At 33.9% G+C, this 18,800-nt stretch overlaps 1 protein-coding gene across 1 annotated transcript in view; it reads left to right on the top strand.

Annotated features, from left to right (window-relative positions):
- The window catches only part of LOC142977311 (pinopsin-like), a 116,939-nt gene extending 100,648 nt beyond the window's left edge, over positions 1-16,291 (top strand). The window contains exons 6-8 of the mRNA XM_076121129.1: positions 4,965-5,105; positions 11,493-11,582; positions 11,661-16,291. Of these exons, the coding sequence (XP_075977244.1) occupies positions 4,965-5,105; positions 11,493-11,582; positions 11,661-12,452 (1,023 nt within the window). The 3' untranslated portion in view covers positions 12,453-16,291. The remainder of the gene's footprint in view (positions 1-4,964; positions 5,106-11,492; positions 11,583-11,660) is intronic.
- The last annotated feature ends 2,509 nt before the right edge of the window (positions 16,292-18,800 follow it).

Here is an 18,800-nt window from a genome sequence, read left to right as displayed (position 1 = left end):
CTTTTTCTTCAAACTAATACAATAGAGGGCGAGTCTAATGCATACATCGGGCACTAAAGGAAGATACTATTAACAAGCTAATTTACTATTGCGGATATTTCAATGAAAATAACAAAAACGCAGAAACGAAAAAGCACTGTGCTTGGTTTGGCTCTTATCTCAAAATTCGTGTCAAACATTTGTATTCACTATCGCTTATAATAAAATAGCAAAACAAATTTCAGGGAATGTATCAAGCAAAATTAATTTTACTGCATTTTATCACAGTAATTGTATTAATTGTATTTTATACACTAAATATAAGATGTCTAATTTAAAAAAAAGGTTGGCAGTTTTACAATTCGATGACCTAAACTAGAGGCTTAAAAGCCTTCATCTTATCCAGCTAAACAGCCCTCGTAACCCAATTTTCTTGAAAACGAAATCACAAAAGAGTCCCCACTTCATTCTCAATCACTTGTAATCTACATGTTGAGTACTAATTGGTTTCGTCAGTAAGACATGAGCACTAATTAGCCAACTTGATTAACCACAGTTAGGAATTCCACGCAGTACTCCAATTAAACCATTATGACATAGTTTGACTGTGAGACACAATACTGATTCACTGACTTGTGTCAAACCTAAATTGTGTCTGGGTGTATGTTACGTGTTTGCAATATACAAATTAACTACCCACTGCTTATGACTTTGCCTGTTTCGTAAGATGTGACCTTGTAGTCTTTTCCCAAAGAATTTCTTTCTGACCTGTATTTGGGCGTGACAGATAGTTATATTGATTTTTTTTTGGGCATCGGTTGAAAGTTAAAGGAAGAATATTTTTGACCAATAAAAATGATGTGAAAACGGGAAAAACAATGTCCACGCGGAAAAGACTGCAAGTAGTGTAGTAGTCTAATATTTTGCTAAGAACTCGATCACTGTCTTCAAAATAACTGACTCAAATGCCAAATTCCTTTGAAAGGATATACTCAAGAGTCACGAAATAGCAAAACCGCTAACTTCAACTCTATAGTTAATAATACCATTTAAGATCTCCGAATAACGGAAGATCTCATATAACAGTATTTATTTAATTTGAACATTCATTTGTATATTAAATCCTCTTGATTCTGAATCCATTAGAATTTAATTTGGGCCTTGAGTTCCATCGAGAATAATTAAAAGGGATCCTTGTTTTTGACGTTAATTGTAAGCATCAAATTGTAATACGAACTGCTTTGGACCGCTAAAGCCTCATTTTAATCAAAAAGCTACAGATTATTATAATGAAGTTTACATTATTTAAGAACTAGTGGCCGGCGCTGGCTTCGTCCGGGCTTGGATAATTCGTGTGTACATATTTATTTATGGACTACTAAATGTAAGCGTGGCTTGACTAGGGTACAAAGAGTTTAGTACTTTAGAAGTAGATTTTAAAATCCAGAACCTAGATACAAATCGAAATTAGATCGATGGTCTAGCATTGAAATTGTAAAACATTAAAAGACAGTTTGCTTTTATAGTATCAGTATGTACCTATAACATAAAATGCTATGACATTTCACGTCACGTACTTTAAAAAAATAAACAAAATTTGTAAAATATATATGAAAATATGTCAATTCCATTTCGTCGAAACCTTTTAAAACGGCGAACAATATATACCATTAAATATTTTTCAAATTACATAACTGAAGTTATAAACTCAACTAAAGAGTAGGTAAATCAAAAAACACAAATCCCAAGAAAACCAATTTTGAAGATATTAAATTTCTCCATACGTGGCTTTAGTCTTACGATTGACGGCTTCCGAGAAACAACGATCAAATTAAAATAAAAACAAATAAACGTACCCTTAATAAAATATACTAATACTGTGCGGAAATAAATGGAAACTCCGGGAAAAAAGATATACCAAAATATCACAGTATTATTACATAAATCATATCGGTGACGTCTTGCAAAAAGATCAGCAGCGCGATTCTCTACATTCGATATCAATAATATCATCTAAAAAGCATCGAGAGTTTGACATTTATATTATACTACGAAAATAGTTTCTACGGCACCCGCAAGAGGCGCTGATCAGATTATCATATTTTTTTCCGATAACTAGCTAGTTGTCGATAGTTGATAATGGCAAGGGAATCACGCTAAATGTACGTAGTACTTGTAACAAGCGGTCCTTAACGACGCAATGTATGAATGTCAATGAAGCGAGTGAAGGTTGTAGAGATCGTAGTAAGTGCCGTGCTTTGTTCTCTGCCTATCCTATAGAAAAAGCGTGATTGTATATTATGTATGTAATAAAACCGAGCTCAATAAACAGGAAAGTAACGAATTTCATTTTGAAATACAAATATGGATGTATTAATAATCTCCGTCTGAATTGTTTCGAAGTAATTAAAATATTTGCTTTTATAGCTTTACGCTTGTTTTCTCTGGAGGCTCGTCAAACTTTTATGAAATGTATCAGTATTTCGACTTGCAAATAAAAATAATAAACGAGTAATAGTGAATGCGACTGCAAATCACAACATCTCGAGTTCAATAATATTCTCGATACCAATGCGGTATTCCATGTAGTTTCTTTCTGTGATGAAGTTAACAGTAACGCGATAATCTACAGTCGGTACAATCGAGTACCGAGAGTTTGACATTTGAAATATACTGTCGAATTAGTTCTTAAAGCTCACACTGAAGGCGCTGATCAGATTTTCATACAAAATTTCTCGATAGGGAATCGGTTAGATCAGCGCCTCTAGGCAGCACATTTTAAATGTCAACTTTTCGACAAAATTGCGCTACTGACATGGGACAATAGCTTGCATACCATATTTTTAAGAAAGCATTTTTTAGAATTTTCAACCTAGGCTTGTCTTGAAACGAGTGTTGCGGGACATTGATTCAGTTCAAAAGAGTTCAGAAATCTTTAACTATTTCATACAAGTAAATATGAATTTAATATTAACTAATAATACTTAATTTTAACTAAAATATGTATGTTAGTGACGTATTGCTGACCCTGAAATGTCAGAAACCCACTTTAAAAACTAAAAATGTAATAAAAGTTGATCCTAACTTTTTCGTAATGGTCCATTCTGTTCGGACATGTTCGAGTTTTGGTTTGCACCCCAAACTTTATCAATTTAAAAGTAATGTCATTTACACATTAAAATTTTATTTATAACTAGCTTATGCTCGCGGATACGCTCGCGTGGTATTTTTTTTAATCACTTAAATGCTTTTGTACTACCCTGTGATATAAACACTCCTATAGACATGGCAAAATTCATTAAAATATATCGTTTTCACGTAGAAAGAGATCAAACAAAACCGTGTGTTTGTATGTTACTCGATCACGTCAAGACAACTGTATGGATTTTAATAAATTTCGGCATATTTATAATTTGGATGACTCACTGGATTCCTCGTAAACCAAGAATCTGACTACGCACACAAAGTCGTGGCCAGAATTATAGTATACCAATTGTGTTTTCAAACTTCAAACTTTTCTTAAAAGATATTAAACGCACTACTTACTACACTACTCTAATAAAACTATTTTTTCCACATATTTTAAAACAATAACTTTTCCACATGCTACAGAGTAAATAAACAACAATACATACAACCTACTGTGAGTGAAGTATTACCTGAGAGACTCCCGTTCAATCTTGGAGTACAATCAGTCAGAATCCAATATCTAGCACCGTCATGAATAACTACGCGCTTTGAGAAATGTATTTGTACGAATGTTAGTGCAATGAATATTATATTAAGGTTCAGAAAGTTCTAGCGGATTGGTTTGTTTTGCTAGTGAATTGGTTGTAAAGACAGAACATCGTTTGAAATAGCTTGAAAAGTTAATAAGCTTTTAAAAAATGACGATATAATCTAATTGTTTTAATTCTATTTTTTTTATTAGTCTGTTTCTATGCCCCACTGCTGAGCAAAGGCCTCTCCCTTGAATACTAGTCCCTTAGTTTATTATTACGATTGTTATTGTTATTTTAACAGTATAATATTTAAAATTATTTCAATTCTCCTGTTACTTACAATATATTGTTTTAACTAGCTGTGCATTTGTTAAAAAATAAATACTTGATATTAAATTTCGAGACTCTTCGGAAAACGAAAAGAGAAAATTTTCAAAGATTTATCGGTTCTCAACTACATCTCAGGACCATAACTCATAAACTGGATATGTTAGCTCGTCGCTAACAGAAGACTTTACTACGCCCAAGTTACATAATTTTAAAAATCAGTGCAGTGTTGCTTTTCAAACATATCGTAGCACATTAGATGGGTGTACTAGAATCTAATGGTTTTAGTTAATATTTCGCTAACTTTAGCTATATTCGTTTTCCTTATAATTGGCGTTTAGTCTATCGCTTATTGTTAGTGCCTCCTCGCATGACCAATTCTTGTATCAACCACTTTGTAAATCTTCTGGCGATTGAAACGAGCCGCCGTGAGTTTCTCGCTAGCTTTTCTCATAAGGCTCTACCCGCTTTCCGAGCTAGTGGTAAATTCAGTAATTGTAACGACTATCATAAGTGTCATCATTAGACCTAAATTAAAATAAATTAAACCCACTAACGTCCCACTGCTGGGCAAGGGTCTCCTCCCGTAATGAGGGAGGGGGCCTAAGCCTTGAGTCCACCACGCTGGCCAAGTGCGGGTTGGGGACTTTGCATGCCTTCGATAAATGTATTAAACAAATTTGAGGCATGCAAGGTTTCCTCACGATGTTTTCCATCACCTTTGAAGCAAGTGATAATAAAATTATTTCCAATGCATAACATCGAAAAGTAATTGGTGTGTTGCCTCGGGTTTGAACCTGCGACCACTTACGTAAGAGGTGTCAACTTATACCACTCGGCTATCACTGCTCTGTTTGATTATTGGTCTTATCTGTTTGTTTACACTATTTGATTTTGATTTTGATCTTGCCTAATATAAAGTGTATTTTATTGCAGAATTCTCAACGCCTCGGTCGTGTGTCCCGCGCAGAAGCGAAGGCAACAGCGATGGTGTTCATTATGATAATCGCCTTCACCATCGCGTGGACGCCGTACTCCCTATTCGCGTTGATGGAGCAGTTCGCCACTGAGGGGATCGTGAGTATATTTTGTTTGTGAACCCTTTGACGCTATATTGTCGACATTTGCCGACGAAAGTGTCGTTAACTAACTAAACTAACTAAATGGTTAAGGTGTGTAACAGCAGTTATATAACGTTAGAAAATGACTTATAACATTATTTTTTTAATTTTATTAAAAAAAAGTTATTATCGTGTTAGACAATGTTGTATAACGTTATATAACTACTGAGTGGAAGCACCTTTAAATATGTAATTGCATAAATAAATCAACTTGTGCCGCTACTGAGCAAGGGTTTCTGGAATGAGGACTGAGGGGAAACTATTGGCTATCATGCACTAACTCCAAAAATTTGAGACTCTACATCTCTTTAAGAACCCATAACTTTTAAACTCTCACGTTGCATGTTTAATGTATAATAGAAAACGTGAATTAACGTGAACACGCATTTTACCCTAAATTGCCTAACATTTCGGCGCAGGTTGCACTCGCCGTAGTCGCAGGCTGACTAGCTCTTTTAAGAACTGTTGTAAAAAGTTGATTTTGTGAGATACTATTTTTGGAATGGATAATACGATAAGTTTAAATAATGCATTTATTTGAATCTAATAACTTATAAACTTTTTCATCGACTGTTCAGTATGTTTAGGTCGCTACGCCGATACCGTTGCGTTGGGAGGCCGCGGGTTCGATTCCCACACGGAGCAATTATTTGTGCGATCCACATATAATTGTTTCGTGTCTGGTCGTGCTTTGTGTCCATTGTTTGTATTTTCGTAAAAGTCCCCGCGACACAAGAGCAATGCTGAATGCGGGAAATGTCTTTAAATAGAAATACTTAGTGTTCAGGGCATGAATTCAGAATGTATACATCAAAACGCTTAAGAAGAAGAAACTAGAGGAAAAGTAAAGACTAAATTACTTAAATTGAAGTAGTTCAACCCCAATTTTGTAATACTCGTATTATAAAAAGCGGAAACGTTAAAAAAGCGATTATCGTCTTGAAAAGGATTGTAAGACCTTTTCTAATTTATTAAAAGGAGTTTTTATGCTAAGCTCTTATAGCCCAAGGGTCTTTAAGGTCAAAGAAAAGAACAATAATTCTGAAAGATTTTACGGAGGCTTTATTGCAAAGATAAATTATATAATATGTTTAAATTATAGTGTCCTCCCTAGCCGATATTCAGCCACGGCGGCCAGTTTTATTAAAACCAGCAAACGATATAGGAGGGCTATTATGTGTCTCAATTGCCAACTATTTGAAGGCCACTATACTGTACATTGTTTTCTTCCGTAGATTATAGTGATTAACACGTTACGTCAAAGTAGCTATGTACTGAATAGCAACTAACAATTTGACGTACATTTATTGTCATACTGGACATTGTTTATAGTGACCAAATGGGTGCACAATACACAGGTACACTTTCTAAATAAATTGAAATTTTATTAGGAGACCGTTGTAAACCATTGTTTTGTTTCAATTCACAAGCAAATAAATATCTTTGTGATTCACAGAGTGGTTTTTTGGGTTTCATTGTAATTGGTTTACCTAATTAGAAACTAAATAACCTAGGCACTAATGGGTATTTGAGAATAAAGTAGTTAATTACTAATGACTATTTGACAATAGGTATTGTAGAACGTATAATTTTATTGTGTTTTGTTTTCTTTTGTTTATTCTTTAAAAATATTCTATCTTTTGTGAAGCGATGTCTTACTATGTACTATCAGCAAACAACCAGTTATCAACAGTACGGAAAGACTGTGAAGCACCCCTACTTTATGATTTCAAAATAAATTTTCGTCAAAGAATTGATGAATAAACACTACTCGATAGTAACAACTGTAGGATTTTTTTTTAACCCCCGACACAAAAAATGGGTGTTATAAGTTTGACGTGTCTGTCTGTCTATCTGTCTGTGTGTCGGTCTGTCTGTGGCATCATAGCTCCCAAACGTATGCAGTGATTTTAATTTATTTTATTGATACTTAGTTTATTATCGCAAAGATTTAAAAAAAAAAATAGAACAGACACAAAACTAAACCCGAATCAACAATTCGTATACCACAAATTCTTAACGGAGAAATCGACATCGTATTACTATCACTAAGTTTAAATAAAGCCGCACTAATAATTTTATACTTAAACACCAACCTATACATCCAAGCAACTTTAAAACAGTTCTAAAATATTTAACATAGTGTAACACAGACTATTTAGTACGTACACATACTTGTGCAATAATTTACGGCATACCGACACGAACTTCCATAGTTTACATACTTCTACATACACACATAGTTAACAACTAAATACTTCTAGTTACCGAAGGTTAATTGCTTGAACTGTTGTTATAATTCTTTAGCTTTTGACTTACATATTTTGAAACATTTTTGAGTTTATTTTAAGTCTAAAATATATGTATGTAAAGTATGGGTGGGGTAGGGTTTGGGGAGAATACAGGGGTTAATCTAAAATGTAAGAAATTGGCATGTTTAATGTCAATTACGATATTTGAAATAAGTTACAGAGAGAATAAGTTTAAAAAAAGTAACGTGAAAAGTAATCCATCGTGTAATGTAACGTGAACTTGATGGTGAACGCCACTGCGAGCGTTACATGAAACATTTGGTCAGCTTTACGACCTTTCACCAAGGTTTTAACATTCAAAACAATATTTTACTACGATTTACTTATAGACAATTGAACGTACTAAGCTACTAAAGATTCCCACCAGTAGCTCGATTCTCTACCACTACCTACGATCGACTACCGACAACCGGCTAGCTATCGAATTTTCACATTTAGCATGTACTGCCAAAAAAGTTTCTACTACGCCCGTTAGAGGCGCTAATCAGATTTTCATACAAAATTTCTCGATGACAGGTCGGTAGTCGATACTAGTAGAGAATCGAGCAACTGTAAAGACTATAGAATAAATAATAAAGCTCTAATTGATTCCGACCTAGGACTACTAAAACCAATATTATATTCAGCGAGAGAGCCGACACCAGAAATTTTCCGAACAACTTTCGCTAGGAATTTAATACGAGTGGTTATTGAGCACATATTTAGGATGAAGGGACTCATCTTGTGGTATATTTATTTTTAGTTATCTACTACTCTCTACGTATTACGCCATTGGTATAGTACGCCGGTATATATAATACTATGTATTTCGCTTTTTTACAAGAACAACGTGATATTAGGTCGGGGAAAAAGTCTTTTCGCATTATAGTATGTATGAACTTGTAATAAAATCTCTTTGGCTTTAAGAATCACAAATGAGTACACGGTTCATTAGGTTTCTTTCAGTGAGCTACCCAAATATCGAGCTTTTTTGAGTAGAGAAAAGATTTTATTACAAGTTCATACATACTATAATGCGAAAAGACTTTTTCCCGAATTAATATGTGGTATACAAACTTGTTTTACTATTGGCATACAGATATGATATGCCTATTACGTAAAAATACAGGTCTTATAAAATAAAATTTAAAATAAACAAGGAAAATTAAGTATAGGTACCTATTCTGCTCTTGAAAGTCAGCCCGAGAGTAACGAATAGAAGAACACGATAGGTATGAAAAATAAGGTACTAGGTTTTAAATTCATGAATAAACATTTGTATCAAATTGATCACTGAAGTAAAAATTAAACGATATTTCGTCAATAAGCTCTAGAAATAAACTTCTATATCAAAGTTAGAAACGAATAAGTTAGTAGATACAAATGTTATACAACGTTACATATTAACGGTGCTCTTTAAATCACTCCGAGTGAGTTAGATTGACTGACACCTCATTCAATTTTCACGAACTTAACCAGAGGTCATAACCCGCGTGAAAATATATCCATTGGAGTGGAATTATTTTGTTGTAGATATAAATTGTTGACTGCCTATGGTTGGTAGCGTATAAAATCGCTAATCAAAGAGGGCTCGGGTTTGACTCCCGGAGTATTATTGGTCTTTTCTAGTCGATATTAAAAAATGTAGCAGTACGAAGTTTGATAACGTGCCCGGTACAAAGCAACAGGAGCAGGATTTGAAAGTCCGCTAAAGGCGCTGATCAGATTTTCGCTAGCTAGCCGGTTGCCGGTAGTCGATAGCTGTAGGTAATCGCGCCTCTTACTTGTTTCCCTATAACTTGAGACTAATAGCTGATATTGTAAATTATGAAACTTGATTGTATTTTCATAATTATACCTCTACGATATTATATTTTACTCGTAAATTCCTTTTTAGTAAAGGTAATTTACAAATACACGGTTTCAATGGACTAGAAATGAATTTGGAAACTATTTAGTTTGGCAATAACTTTTGTAATTCTTGTTAATGATGTCCGTTGTAGGTAATAAGTCCCTCATGTCTCCTGTGATACTCCAAAGTTTTATTCAACAATGCCATTTCAAAGTATTCCATGTTTTGAGTAAAAAAAAAACATGATAAATAAGAGTAAAACATCACAAAAATATAAACCAAAATATTATTTTTTCCAAACATTTCGTTTGACAGCGTCTTGCCGCTTCGTGTATTTTTCTGCCGACCCCTTTCATTCACCTTCGGGGATTTCCTTTGTGTCAAAAGCTAATAGGTTTTCGAGTTCACATTTTTATGAGTCTCAGTATGGTTTCTTATATGTTCACTTTTCCTTTGAACGGAAAGGTAATGTCGGCGTAATTGTAGACGACGAAATTTACCAGACAACAAATATAGCTTTTGGAAGTGCCTCTGAGGTTTGATATAAGCATCGTTGAAATTTCGTGCTCATTTCCATTTTTGGCTGATTTAAAACCCGTAGCAACGTTTCACTAAAATGAATCGTCGTTTATACCAGACTAGCTGACCCGCGCAACTTCGCTTGCGTCACATAAGAGAATCATAATTTTCCCCGTTGTTGTAACATTTTTCACTGGTACTCTGCTCCTATTGGTCGTAGCGTGATGATATATAACCTATAGCCTTCCTCGATAAATGGGCTATCTAACACTGAAAGAATTTTTCAAATCGGACCAGTAGTTCCCGAGATTAGCGCGTTCAAACAAACAAACAAACAAACTTTTCAGCTTTATAATATTAGTATAGATTTACGAGATCAATTTTATTTTACTTAAGAGTGATAAAATGATGAAAGATACTCAAATGTCAATAATATTGTCAATTTGTTAAAAAATATGTAAGACCGTATATCAGTTCCAAGAAAACTAGTAGAAAGGACTTTTGGAGAGATTAAGGACAACGACCATGTCAATTTTGATAAACTTTGTTTAAGATAGTTCAGCTCAAAGACTATATCAAAACCCCTATTTACATCAAAAGTATGCACACCTGCTCTAGATATTGTATCAAATAAATTCAACAAAACATACACATGCCAATCAAAATTCCATTCGTTGTACAACGTTTTAACAAGTATGTTTTAACACTAGAAACAATCAGCTTCCGAGAATTCCTAAATACTACAGTAACTCCGACAGATGTTCTGAAACTAGATATTGGTAGCTTTGACATCAATACGTGAATAGTGCCATGTGTTTTGTTCAATCAGTTTGAATTACAAATGTTCTTCCGTAATGTAATGACCAAAGTTATGAATAATATAGGCGCTCTTGTATATTTGATTTTGTGAGCCTAGTGTAATGTCAAATATCCGGCTACGGTGGTCAGTTTCACTGAAACTGGCCAACGCTGCAGGATTTTGTTTATAGTGTTTGAGAGGTGAAATGTTCTTTGCGGCACGAAAATCTCAACTTCCTGACTCCGGGCAATTTCTGGGAAATTCTTAACAGAAAATTTCAGCATTCAGAAAACACATTTTGGCCCAACCCAGGATTTCAAACCGGGACCTCTTGCGTGGTAGACACTACTGACCGCGCCATATTTATAAGTAGTAGGTATATTCCCATACCCGCTGCCTATATGGCTCATCAACAGTGTATGTAATGTGTGATACTGTACCAAGGGCTCCAGTTCAAGTCAAATACAGAAAAAAAATCTACAGATTTTTCTTTTAAGACATTTTCAATGAATTGCCCAGAATTAAGAAGTTTAGGTTGGATAAAGCACGTGTAAGCATCCTGCGTCATTCTATTTATATAGCTAAGTTAATAGATCTTGTTTTAGTAATTATCTCTACATTAATTACTTTGTCAAATAACCACTCCTGTAGTCTAAGCAAACTATCCTAGAAGTCAATCTCAGTTTGTACTGTTTGAATACTACGATAGCTTATCGATCTGTGGTTTATCAAACTATTCTGCCAATATTACTACGTACTAAATTACTCTTAGTAATATGAGATGCAGGCGTGTCAATATCATAAAACTTCAACACACTGGAACATTATAATAATTAATAGTTTCTTTGTACTAACTATTTAATTTTTATTCTTTTATGGCAGGTATCGCCGGGTGCTGGAGTTATACCAGCGCTCGTCGCAAAAAGCTCTATCTGCTACGACCCACTCATCTACGTTGGAATGAATACTCAAGTAAGTAATAACAATCCAAAAGCAATAAATGAAACCCTAAAAATACTTGGGACTTATCCTCGTTTTCTTTTATTACAGTTCCGAAACTCAATCAAACGGATATTCGGTATCCACAGCAAAAGCAAGAACTCACAGACTGAAAAAGGTTACAATAATACTCTAGTGTCGCCGGCCAACAAATTATCCGGCCTCAACAATACCACCCGTTTCAATTCATCGGAAACCAATCTCTCCACCGTACACAGAAATTCTAAGGACAAGAAAATTATCTTCAACGACGACATATCGGAAACCACGCATAACGAGTATCACCGAACATTCGCGAGGGATCCCGAACTGTGCACGATACCCGAGAGCAAGAATTCCGACGCGGAGCGGTCAGGCGACACAATATACGACGAAGATAGCAGCAGCAATACTAAAAAGCTCGATATGTTTGGAGAATCTTGTAAGATCAATGAAAGATCACCGGTACTCACCTTTATGGACTCGGAGAGATTGCTCTTCAGCAAAATCCCCGACTACGACAATGTCGAGCCCGGCAGTAGCAATATATTCGGCAACGAAGGGTACGAGGAACATTTCACCGACAATACGAATAAAGACACTTACAAAACAGAAAACGAGCATCAAAGCGTCGAGAGGCAAAAGATAATACGGCAAAGTTACTCTTTAGACTTCCCTCGGCTTTCAAACGAAAATAAAAAAAGAAAACTCTCGATAGAAACCAAATTGGAAAGTTTCATTCAACCCAAAGGATTTTTCAAGGACACAATTAGTAAACTTTTTGATCAAGATGTCAAACAGGGTCAGGACAGTTTCAAAAGTTACCTGTGTGATAAAGATGAAATTGGCCATGACAACTTGTAGTTGAAATATTGCGTCTGTAATATGGGATCAATGTCAAATTATTAGAATATGTGTTCCGTAAATAGGAGCACTGAAAATATCTACTTATTGACAGGGAGGTACTGTACTTTGTTTATTTTAAATACGGGAATATATGATCGGTTTTAGACTGTTGGAAACGATCATATTTAATGCGAGTACATTTTTGAATAACCGAAACCTTCAGGCACGGATATTTGATATTATATCAAGAATTCATATTGAGTAATATTAAAATCCAAAAGTGTGGGGCGAGAATTTCTAACTGTAAGATTATTTTCTTGAACGTTTGAATGGAATCTTTCGGCTAGCACGTCTGGTCTTAAGTCCACATCGGAATACAAAGATGCTGTTTATTTCAACGGTCTAAAATATTCAAATGTTCCTAAATTATTTAAAATTGAGGGTAGAGCGGTGCTGACCTACAATGAAATGTACGTACGTTCATAAGAATGACGGTATTAGTCAAAGATCTGTGATATAGATACGAGTGCCAAGATAAAAATAAGAAAATTATTTTTGTGAAAGAAAAAGTAGAAGTAACACGACTTAGAATAAGTACGGGGCGTATATGTTATTTATGTTTTCTTAAATGTAACGAGAAAGTAATTTCCTTTGTGTGAAATGTGATTAACGTCAGATTATTGCTGTGTCATTGAAATAAAGTTGCGAGACAAGTTATTTAGTTGATGACTCGGCTGTTTTATGAGCTAAACAAATTCGAGTTGCTCTGTTGCTCCCGGCAATTTGTTCTTGAAGACTGGAAGTGTGTTTAATTATTTGTCGTCAGCGACAAAAGAAAGGTTAAAGCCGTCGAGCCCAGTCTTTATAAGATACTCGTTTAAGATAATTACGTAAAATTTGCCTGCGTAGAGTTAATGGGAATTATAAAAGTTATGGCCAGATAATTGTGCCGAATATGAATAGTAAAATTTAATATACGAAGTATTAAATTTTTGGACTAAGGTGGTGCTGATGCGGTGAAAATGAATTTAAATGTAATTCAGAATGTAAAGTCGGATATCATTTTTGTAAACATATGTTGCTCATTAATTTATTTAGGTTTTTATTGTTAAGATATTTGAGATTATTATTATTATGATTTAAGATTTGATTATAATTGTGTTTCAAGTATTATAAAGATCATACAATGTATCAATATTGAGCTTTGAACACTCCACTTAGTAAGTTTGCATTAATTGAAAAACGTCATAAAATCAAACTAATAAACCATCACTTACAACCTTCTTCCACTGACAGCTACTGAAAATAATGATGACATCGATCATTATATTTTTACCAAAACATCAGCTAATATTATTATCCTACATAATAAATATTAGCCCGTCAACACATTTGCTCTAAATGATGGAACGATCCCAAATTATAAAATTAATCAAACATACTTTGCGTTCATAAAATTTTGGCAAAAGAAATATTTGTTTTTGTTTTGGAACAGTAAACACGTATTGAAGTTAAATCCGTTTGGATTTATTTCATGTATAGTTAGTAGGTAAAATATAAAAAAAGACCACCAAGGTTATGAGAGCTGATAAATTTAGGACATCTCTAGTATGCATCATAAACCTAAAATTTCTACGCACACAAAAATATATAAACTACTATAAAATATGCCATTATAAAATATAATATAAATATTAACTCATTAATGTACCACTGCTGGGCAAGGGTCTCCTCCCGTAATGAAGGCCTTGAGTCCACCAAGTCCAATTGCGGGTTGGGACTACTATATGAATGCATTATTATTACTAACTTAGAGTTTCCAAAAAACTACAAAAGTCTCTAATTTCCATAATACTTTCTCCAATCCTATTTTTCCCAACTGGTCATTGCTACCAAATTCAAATAAAAAAACCACTTACACAAAAAAAGAACGAATTAAAAAAACGACTCAGACATTTCGGTGTAAACCGGAAATGAGCTTTTCTCTTTTTAAAAAACGAAAAAGTCAAACAGAATTAACGTTCCATTATACGTTAACAGACTCGGGACGTTATAATTAATTTTACACAATGGCTCTGAAGATCCTTGAAAGAGATGAACGAAACTGAATTTAATTTGAAAATTGGTTCTTTTGTACATTAGTCACTTTTTCCGTTAACGCATTAATGAAATTAAGAAATGAATATGGTTTTTTTAACTTTGTAGTTTAAAACAATGCCAGTTCGCAGTCAAACGTCCTTTTTTTTCATAGAAAGGTTTTAAAAGTTCGAGTTTAAAAAAATATTTTATTTTTTTAATTTATAAAGAAGACGGATAATAAATCAACTGACACTTTTTATATTTGTGAAAATTATTTCATTTTATTCAAAACTTCAAAAAGTCAGATAAAAACTTAACAATATATTTAAAAAGATTTAAAATCGCTAGTATGTCTTTACTTTAAAGTTAAAGTGCTTTACAGGGCGCAAAAAAATATATTCAATAGATAGAGCCTATTTGTATTAAAAAGTTCTTTAATCTGACCGTTTTTTCAAAAAAATTAACGACTACTGAACAACTTGACTGAAATATAGTCGAACACTATCATTTTCAGATATTCGAGCGTTGGATACAAAAATGCTCTTTCAGTATTTTTTTGGTAAGCTAGGTAGGCTCTAACCGTGTGTAAATGTCGTCTGTCGACAAATACGTTGAGGTCAAAAACCTCACAAAAACAGTTACAAAGTGGCTAGCAAAGTCCATCAATCTTTTACTTTTGTTAGTTCACTTAAATGTCTTACCAACCTCCTTTAAGGAGCTAGATCAAAACCGCTTTCAAGAAAACCTGTATTTAAAAAAATATATTCTCGATGATTTTGCGATTCCTATGTAATATGCACGTGTAACATGGTAGGTTTCGAAGCAAGTGATCAGTTTACAATTACAGCCAAATTAAATCAAAGAATTATGTAAATATGACCTTTTTTTCTTAAATAAATATTATAATCTCTACAACTTTTCAATATTATATTTTTTTTTAAACTTTGACCTTTATCTATGAACACATAACAACACTTTTTCATCCTGTTGTCATTATTAACAGTATTCATAATCATAATTCAAAATGGACGATGATTAAGCCAGCTATGCATTTATTTCAAATGCTAATCCAACTTAAAAAAATGTTTTCATTGCTCAAATAGTCCATTTTCATTTCAAATTCACTGTTCTAGTTTACATTTGGATGTAAACAAATTTTACAGATGTATAATATTTTAAAGTAGTGACGTCACCAAATTTTGTCCAGAAAATTGTCCAACACATCGAAAATACATATTTTATTATTACGGACAATAATTTTAGGGACTAGTGTTATAAAAACATAATTTGTTTCGGCGTGTTAAAGAATTTAATTTAAAATATTAATTAATTAAGATTATAATGAATATTTCTTGAAAACACGTATATGATGTTGTTTAGTTCTCATGAAATTATTAAAATGAGTAAACATTTAAATGGTAATTTTAAAATTAAGGGATATGAAAATTTGAAATTCTAAAGATTTTTATATTTTAACAATAAGGATTATATTTAAATTGTAAGCGTATTTAAGAATTATGGCATTGCATGCAACTAATTTTGAAAACTGTGTCAGTATTCATTTTCTTGTAAAATGTGTAATACGAGAATATATTACGATGTAAACATAACGGTGTGTAAACAGGTTGTAATATAAATAAGTTTTGTTTACATGTCGTTATGTGATTTGTTGTAAACAAATTATAATTATTGTCAACATATTCACCTACCGATCTATGAAATAATCAATTATACGAATATTTCAATAGAAAATTATATTGTCTTAGTGTTTTAGCTGTGAACAGACATTTTAGATCTCTTGATTAAATGTTTTAATAAAATAATACGTCCGTGTTTTATTTTCATCCTCACAATAAATGACATAATTATATATTTATTCATCTGGGCATTCGATCATTAGCAGAAGATTTTCTCTGTTATACAATTGAAAACGAGCCCAACCAAGGCAAAAGTCTATGCTTTGCAAGCTGAGCTTTAATGTATAGGACTGCAAAACATGAGGTCTTGGGTTCGATTCCCAGGCCGGACAGTTGCTCTTCAGTTCCAGTACCACTAAACTATACTAGACCACTGTACTAACACTACTAACGATATTATTTGCTACAAGTGAGCGTAATACTTACATCTTTTCATCTATGTGTCTTAGAAAAGCTAGTTTAAAAAATCTCTATAGAATTTCTTTGTCCTATAATTCTATGCTACGATTCGAAAAAGAACCAGCTCCCTGATGTACAGGTTGCGTGGTGGCACCAACAAGATCCTGAACGTAATAGCATATAATGATGTATCCTATTCAGAGACACCGGACTATATTGTTAAAAAGCCCAATGCAATATGTTAGAAATTTATATCTGAAATTAAAATATTGTATAATACCAAGACAAGTCAAATTCTTCATAGTTGGATGGAAACTTTACAAGAATACAACATTATGGGGCCAGTGACACCTAAAGGGTCCCTAACTGCTTCGTGAAATTACTTGTAACTCCGTAAACACATTAGTGTTCGTCCCAAAGCATTTGTTTCAGCAATAAATTGGAATTCTTGGGTCAACATACATTTTTTTACAGATGCCACTGAGGTCGTTAGGTTGTCGCCAGTTAAGACAACTAAATGTTAGGTAAACATGTTTCTAAGGGTAACTATTGTCTAGGTCCTTTAACTCTTCATTATCTTCTTTTATATAGTCACTAGCTGACCCGCGCAACTTCGCTTGCGTCACCTAAGAGAATGGGTCAAAATTTTCCCCGTTTTTGTAACATTTTTCGATGCTACTCCGCTCCTAACGACCGTAGCGTGATGTTATATAGCCTATAGCCTTCCTCGATAAATGGGCTATCTACCACTGAAAGATTTTTTCAAATCGGACCAGTAGTTCCTGAGATTAGCGCGTTCAAACAAACAAACAAACAAACAAACAAACTCTTCAGCTTTATAATATTAGTATAGATAAGTCAGTGGTTATGGGTCAGTTTACGAACAACTTTTCCAAACCGCACAAAAGCCTTTTGACGTGGTTCACCAATTGGTAGTAATATTTGTTATATCTATTTTTAAGAATTGGCCATCCAAAGAACTAAAAATCTCCCAGTTATTTAAGATCTATATCTATATGAGAAATGTCCGCAATTTAAGTATGATTTGACACACTGATCGTTTGCCAATCCAAAAACGTTAATTTGGTTTTGAAACCTCTATCTGGTTACCTTAGAAACAAACAAACACACCCGCAATTAGCTAGCTGTAAACTTAATTAAAACTCTAGCTAATTAAACCAGCACTAATAATATAATCTTAACAAAAAATGCTAAAATCTAATTGCCTATAAAGAAAATAGTATTCGTAACAGGAGATCTCAGTTTATTTCCACCGTAATTAGTTCCAAGTGCTAGCAAGGTCGGCTCTCAACGGCCTACTTACCTGCTTCTAAGTAGTGTAGCTTAGTAAGGATAATGAAAGCCCGAATAGTACAGCCTTCATCACATAAGGCTTGTACTAAAGGCTAGTTCGGCCACATTGACGTTCTTTAGGTAAAGCTTGTTACATAGAAACAGGTTGCTAATTTTCTTTTTTAATGTCCACTCCCGCACTTACAATTGCTCTTGTGTCACGGGACTTTTACAAACATACAAAAAACGGACACAAAGCACAACCAGACCCGAAACAATTATTTGTAGATCGCACAAATAATTGTCCCGTGAGGAAATCAAATCCACGACCTTCCGACACAGAGGTATCGGCGTGGCGACCTAAACCATTGCGCCACGGAGGTAGGCGGAGGTTGCTAATTAAAAGCGGAGATTGTGGGAGTTAAATACATACATGATATCACGTCTTTTCTCCATAGGAGTAGGCAGAGACCAACGAATCCAAATTGACGGCCTCCGTGGCGCAGTGGTTAATGTGGTCAACTTGCTACAACCAGTGTATCGAGAGGTCGTTGGTTCGATTTCCACACCTAACAAATTTTTGAGTGGTCCACAAATAGTTGATATGTGTCTGATTGTGCATTTACAGTGCATGATTTAAATGATTAAGATGGATGTTAAATCAGAGTTTTCATAAGTGGCTAAACGGCGTGAGCAGTTTCACAACTCACGAGGGTTACTGTGAAACTAGCCTTAGCTGCTTACCTAGATTTACTTAGACTAAAGTGTTTACCACCTTCTTCAAGGTTTCTGCATTTTTATTCTTAAAAAAGTTAGCTAAGTGTAAAACTCGTCAATAAACTACGATAAAAACATGCACATATTGAATATTATATCATTACTTTCGTTTGTCAGTCTC

Source organism: Anticarsia gemmatalis, chromosome 12, assembly GCF_050436995.1.
Source record: "Anticarsia gemmatalis isolate Benzon Research Colony breed Stoneville strain chromosome 12, ilAntGemm2 primary, whole genome shotgun sequence".
Lineage (NCBI taxonomy): Eukaryota > Metazoa > Arthropoda > Insecta > Lepidoptera > Erebidae > Anticarsia > Anticarsia gemmatalis.
The sequence above is the reverse complement of the archived record's forward strand: the minus strand, read 5'-3'. Positions and strand labels throughout refer to the sequence as shown.